A 6,339-nucleotide genomic window follows, 5' to 3' on the forward strand; every position below is an offset into this window, starting at 1 on the left:
TTTTAAAGGACCAAAAAACTATTGTCTTTCATATGTTTATAGGACCTAATCACAAAAAACTCTAGAATTTAGGAATGTAAAAATTTAGGAATTTCAAAATTTAAGAATTTATTAATTTAAGAAATTAACAATTTAATAATTAAAAAAATTAAGTCTAGATTTTAAATACAATTTTTTTACAATTAATGGTGTGAAAAATTCAATTCATAGAAAAATTACGGTTCAAATCTCCGACATCAGGAATAATTGTTTGAACATGCTCGCCATTTTTTTATTCAGTCGGAAAAATATTTGTCAACAAAGCTGCAGCTGGATGGTGAGACGAAGTGAGGGTGGAGAGGTTTTGTCATTTTTTTTTGCCCCGCCGCCTATTTTGACGGTCGTTGGGCCGGCGGTTGTTTCTAACGACCGAGTCCAGTTAGGAACTGATCAATATGAATCAATCTGAAGGAAAAAGCCTAACAATCATCATTAAATTTTCTGGCAGAAAAATCTAAACTCAAAAAAAAAATCATAAACTTTAAAAATTTTAACACAGAAATTTAGAAAATAAAAAAAAAATAAGAAAAAAATGAGAAATAAAAAAAATGCATGAATACAAATATACAAAAAAAAAACCTGATATTACAAATTCAAAACTAAAAGTACCAAACATTTAAACAAAATGAAATATAAAAAAAAATAATTCGTTAATTCAAAATTTTCAAAACGAATTTAAAAATTAAAAAAAAAATCAAAAATTAAAAAAAATCAAAGTCTTAAAAATTTAAATTCAGGACACCAAAATTCAAAAAATGATGGTGCTACAAATATAAAATTCAAAGATATTTAAATTTAAAAAAAAAAATGTAAAAAAATCTAATAAAACCGAAAACTCCAAAATTTAAAAAACAGTTTAAAACAGCTTGTACTTTACTGTCCGAAATCCTCGTCATAACTTCTTGTCCAATCAAGAAATTTTTTGTAACTAAAGATGGCGGCAAAAGTGGCGGCAGCCTAGAACCATTTTTTTTTGTTCTGAATTCCAATATTTAAAATTAAAGAGTTTTAGAATTGTGAAAAAGTTAAATAAAATTTGAAATGCTTAAATTTGTGTTTTATATATTTTTTTACTAACATATTGCATTTTTTTACTAAAGCATGTTTCATTTTTGAATATTATAATTAGGGTTAGTGAATTTTCACGGTTTTATGTGTGAATTTCAATAGTTTTTAATTGAAATCTAAAATTCGAAAGGAACTCAATTATTAAAATAAATTTGTTAAAACATGAAATGAATGCTTTGAATACATAATTGAAGAAAAAAAAACGCAACAAAAAAACCTTAAATCGTCAAATGATCCCAAAATAAGGAAAGTAAGATTGCAGTTAGATTTATGCAAATTTATCAAATGTTTTTGTTTTCTGAAACATTTTGGGATTTTTTAAAGTTTTATTGATATTTTGTATTTTTCACAATAGCAGTAACTTTAAAAATTTATTGATACTTTTAGCTAAAAATAAATGCTTTCTAGGTATTTGATATTTTCAGATCATCTTGCTTTCATAGACAAAGACAATATTTTTCTAAATTTTATGAAATGTTTAGTGAAAATAGAAGTGCAATTGACAGAAAACAAATTGTTTCTTTTTCCCTACATTTATTTCGTTCAAAATCATATTAAATATTAGTGAAATTTTATTGCACAGTCCGGAAAAGAGTTCTCCTCGTAATTTTTTGTGAAAACTTAAAACGCAAAAAGAACGGTACAAGCCTGTGGATCCGTTGACGAAACCACAAGGTTTAAGAGGGCCACATTATATATAAGGTGTTAAAGTCGATTCCGTTAAAAAGGTAACTAGGTACTGAGAAACAGAGGAGAATGTTTTTTTTTAACAAACAAAATTGTGCAAATTCACGATTAACGTTTGGACAAAACTTATACCGGCTTTCCGTTGAATTCCTGTTCCGAGTAGGCTACCACCCCACTAGTTGCAAACAGATCTTTCCCCACTGCAAGTACAGTGCAACCGGGCCGAGTCGTCACCGAGTGCCGCCGATTAATATTCCGTCATAAATTCGGTCATAACTCGCGGCGAACCGGCAACCTCACCATCAGTCCAGTTCCGACCATCAACTAGTTCGTTCCTGTGCGATGGGCACCCTGAGCAAGCACTTTTACGCGGCCACGCGGGACAAAACCTGCCGGGACATGCTCCACCCGGGTCACACCTGCTGGCAGGCCGGTCAGGTGTACCTTTGGCAGGGCTTGATCGGCGCCATGCGACACTACCTTCCCGGTGCGGTGGTAAGTGCAAGAAACGACCTAGCAAAAGGGTCATCGAGCGTGACCTGTTTTTTGCTTGCAGACCGCGCTGCTGTTCCGCATGAACCAGTGGGACGACCCGCGCGTGTGGATGAACTTTGTGGCGCAATACGCGCGTTGCATCGTCGCCGGGCTGCCGATGACCGCCGGTAGCTTTCACTTCTTCTGCGGGTTCTAGTGAGTTGCGCGTTCTAGGCATTCTTAGATGTTGCTCAAGATATGACCATTTCAGCAATCTTCTGGGACGCTTCTCGGCCCCGTTCTTCGTGTTCATTCCTTCGTTTTTGGGCGCTTGCACGTGCATGTTCCTACCGCGACCGATCGTACGAGCCCAGGGAGTTGGACTGCTGAACATGTACGTCGAGTTCCTGATCAGAAGAGTTCGTGGTAGAACGGCTGAAACGTTGCGAACTTCGCGACTGATCGGCACGATCGTGTTCGGTGTCTTCAGTGCCGCCATGATGGGAGCGTTACAGTACTTGCAGATTGATCGCGTCTGGTTTGCAAACGTCTACAAGGAGAGCGTCACTCATAACAATAACATAGAAGATTGCAAAACTCGCTATTGTTCTCACCATCCAACGAAACCATGCTGGCAGCACATCTTAATCCAGGTCAAGCGATCGTTCTACTTCGGATTGGCGATCTGTCTGATCAAGAACGCTTTACCGAGGATCACCATGCTGTTCAGCAGTCCCGTCAGCTTCCTACGAGCCATTGCATCACGTTTCGACTACGGCTTGATCGGGTTCTTCACCGGCTACAAAGCCCTGTTTGAGATCTTCAACTGCTGCCTTCCAACCAACGTCAGCTCCATAACCCGATCGTCAATCGCTGGCTTCTTCGCCGGAACCTCGTACTACTTCTTCCCAAACTACCTCCTGTTCACCTACCCAATAACCGAACTCATGGAGGTTTACTGGCTTGTCTACATGCGTTCCGACCTCCCGAAACCTGCAATCGCACGAATCATCGATCGACTTCCGGTAGTCCTGCTAGCGTACGCCTTCAGCCTGGGCATGATGTACCACCTGCGAGTCGTCTACCCATACTACACCAACCGCTACTGCCACAAGCTGATGAACATCGGCACCACCGGTCGCTCCGAAACGCTGGCCCGAGGTTACGCCGAAATCATGCTGGGTTACAAGTGATCATGGTCAATAAAACCTTTATTCTCAAACCCCCAAAACACATCTCATTGCTCCGAAAACCCCTTACATATTAAACCTAGCGGCCGCATCCAACCGGATGACCTCCCCGTTCAGCATCGGATTCGCCACGATCGCTTCCACCAGCTGCCCAAACTCTTCCGGCTGCCCCTGCCTCCTCGGAAACGGAATCGTTCCCACCATCACCCGGACCGCCCGCTCCGGCAGCTCCCGCGTCATCTGCGTTTCAAACAACCCGGGCGCCACCGTCACAACCCGAATCCCAACTCCGCTCAAATCCCGCGCCATCGGCAGCGTCATCCCGACGATCGCCGCCTTGGACGCGGCGTACGCCGCAAATCCAGCCTGCCCGTCAAACGCCAGCACCGAGGCCGTGTTCACGATGACCCCGCGCTGCCCGTCCCCGTCCGGCTCGTTACGTCCCATCACACCGGCCGCCAACCGGGCCACGTTGAACGTGCCCACCGTGTTGACGAGCAGCGCTCGTTCGAAGAGGCCCAAACTGTGCGCCTTACCCTGCCGGTAGTCGTAGGTTCTCATCGGGAACGCGATCCCGGCGCAGTTGACGGCCACGTCCAGCCGACCGAAGCGAGCGACCGCTTGTTCCAGAGCTCGCGAGACATCCTGCTCGGAGGTGACGTCAACCGGGGCGAACGCGACGTTGTCGGAGGCGAGGGATTTCGCGAGTTCAGCGCCGCTGGAGCTGGGTAGATCGGCGAGGATGACCTTCGAGCCGGCGCGTAGAAAGTGCTCGACGGTGGCGCGACCGAGGCCGGAGGCACCTCCGGTGACGAGGCAGACAGCGTTCTGTTGGGTGGGTGAACTTTGACCGGTGTTCTGTTATTTGGGAGAAAGCGACTAACCTTTAGCATCTTTAGTCAGCAGAGTTTTGGTGGCGACTAACCGGTTCCAGATATGGTTATCATCACTTTGAAGGCAGAGATAAGTGAGGCGCGATTGTCAAATTGCTTGCGTCGCTTATTCGGTGAGTCTTGGCGTGACTTTGCGTACGATTTGAAGATTCTTGTGTTTGGGCGTAGGGCCTTGGTGGTTGGTGGTGTGGTTGAGAATGACGTTTTTTAGTTCTGACATCTTGAAACGAAAGCTGGAATCTGGATTTCCTCGTCAACATACCATACCAATCAGCCATACGCGGTGCCCGTGCTGTATCAAGAAGGTTGTTCCATGTTTCTCGGTTCTGGGCTGCAGCTCGCCAGTCTCCTAGGTTGTAGATCTTTCTTAGGGCCGCCTTGATCTGATTTCCCCATCGTGCACGCTGTGCTCCTGCTCTTCGGCCTGTGCCGCCATCCGGTCGCGCGCGGTTTGGTCGGCCCACCTGAGCCTCCCGATTCTTGCCAAGGTGACGATGGTCGGTTCTCCCAGCAGCGCGTGCCATTCGTGGTTCATGCGCCTTCGCCACTCGTTCTAAGCTGTACGTACTCCACCGTAGACCATTCGCAGCAGCTGCCGTTCGAAAACTTGCCGCAGCGTCCAGGTCTCATGGCCATAGAGGACAACCGGTCTAATCAGTGTCTTGTACAGGGTCAGCTTCGTGGCGCGTTGCACTCGATCAGATGTCAAGGTTTTCCGTAATCCAAAGTAGGCGCGATTCGCAGAGTGGATACGAGTCCGGATCTCTAAGCTGGTGTCGTTGTCGGCCGTTACCAGTGAAGTACACGAATTCGCTCACCTCCTCCAGCACATCGCCATCCACAGCTAAAGGAGTGAAACGTGGGGGATCAACGTCCTTTTAGCCCCTCCCTCTCATGTACTTTGTTTTCGTCGTATTCATGGCCAATCCAATTTGTCTTGCTTGCGTCTTTAAGGCGGTGTGTGTGTGTCCGTACCAACTCCTTGCAGTTTCATTTAAACTCGTTGATGTTGCTTGTCGTCTTTGCATTCTCTTTAAGCTGGCTGTTAAGTTGAAATCCTTTGTAAAACAGCGAGTTCTGCGTGCATGTCTTTTGCCAGTTCTGCAATCTGAGATCGTCAGTGCCATGCTCCCATGGATAAACCTTCCGCATACCATGGCTTTCGTCAAGTATTGTGGCGCCATCCTTTTTTCATACGATAAACCAGGGCTGAGCTGTAGGTTAGTCGTCGACTAACAAGTTCTTTACACAAAATGTCGCCCTCCCTAAACAATTTGGCGCCCTCAGAAGGGCCCAAGAGAAACTTTGCATTTTATAAATTTGCCTAAGGGAGGATAAACAAACACGAAGGTATTGTACTCGATTCGTTGCTTCACCGACATCCATTGCAAACATGCTCCATCGAGGCGTCAGTCGATCACACTTCAGTATCAGCCGCATTATTTTGCTTTGTACACTCAACCCCCGGTGGTTGGTCACTTTTTCGTTTGACACTTTTTTAGTTTGTACCCCGCTGGTTGGTCAAAGTCAAACTAAAAAGTGACGAACTGTCACTTTTTACACGGCGCTCACGCACACTATCAAAACCAACGTTTAATAGTGTGTGTGAACTCCGTGTAAAAGGGGTGTCAAACTAAAAAGTGACCCCGTTCGTTTGACAACAGTTGGTGTCAAACCATCGGGGTTTGAGTGTAGTACCTGCATCCTTTTCAGTTGTCGTTGTGTTCCCAAAAACAAGATCGATGAACAACAGTCAAAGTGTGGAACGATGAGCGAATTGTACACCTGAACTTTCATCTCTACCGTCAAGTAGCCTTCCGAATAGTATGTTCGTTGAAGTTCAACTTTTCGTCCAACACGACTCCGAGGTACTTCATCGTCTCAACCCGCTCTGCAGTCGTTGGTTTGCCGTGTCGTCACCACCATGCACTTCGTCTTCGCAATGTTCAGCTGCAGCTTCTTCCATTTCAACCAGTCCGTGAATCCTA

General features: G+C 45.0%; 2 protein-coding genes across 2 annotated transcripts; one reads left to right on the forward strand and one right to left on the reverse strand.

The window, feature by feature from the left end:
- The first annotated feature begins 1,850 nt into the window (after positions 1-1,850).
- On the forward strand, positions 1,851-3,461 carry LOC120420166 (uncharacterized). The gene is made up of 3 exons (XM_039583132.2): positions 1,851-2,289; positions 2,351-2,484; positions 2,540-3,461. The coding sequence occupies exons 1-3, from the start codon at positions 2,137-2,139 to the stop codon at positions 3,459-3,461; spliced, it is 1,209 nt and encodes a 402-aa protein (XP_039439066.1). The 5' UTR covers positions 1,851-2,136.
- On the reverse strand, positions 3,462-4,508 carry LOC120420167 (3-hydroxyacyl-CoA dehydrogenase type-2-like). Its single transcript, XM_039583133.2, has 2 exons — positions 4,343-4,508; positions 3,462-4,286 (listed from the first exon to the last, which is right to left on the reverse strand). The coding sequence occupies exons 1-2, from the start codon at positions 4,349-4,351 to the stop codon at positions 3,525-3,527; spliced, it is 771 nt and encodes a 256-aa protein (XP_039439067.1). The 5' UTR covers positions 4,352-4,508; the 3' UTR covers positions 3,462-3,524.
- Positions 4,509-6,339: the final 1,831 nt, after the last annotated feature.

Source organism: Culex pipiens, chromosome 1 (assembly GCF_016801865.2).
Source record: "Culex pipiens pallens isolate TS chromosome 1, TS_CPP_V2, whole genome shotgun sequence".
Classification (NCBI taxonomy): domain Eukaryota; kingdom Metazoa; phylum Arthropoda; class Insecta; order Diptera; family Culicidae; genus Culex; species Culex pipiens.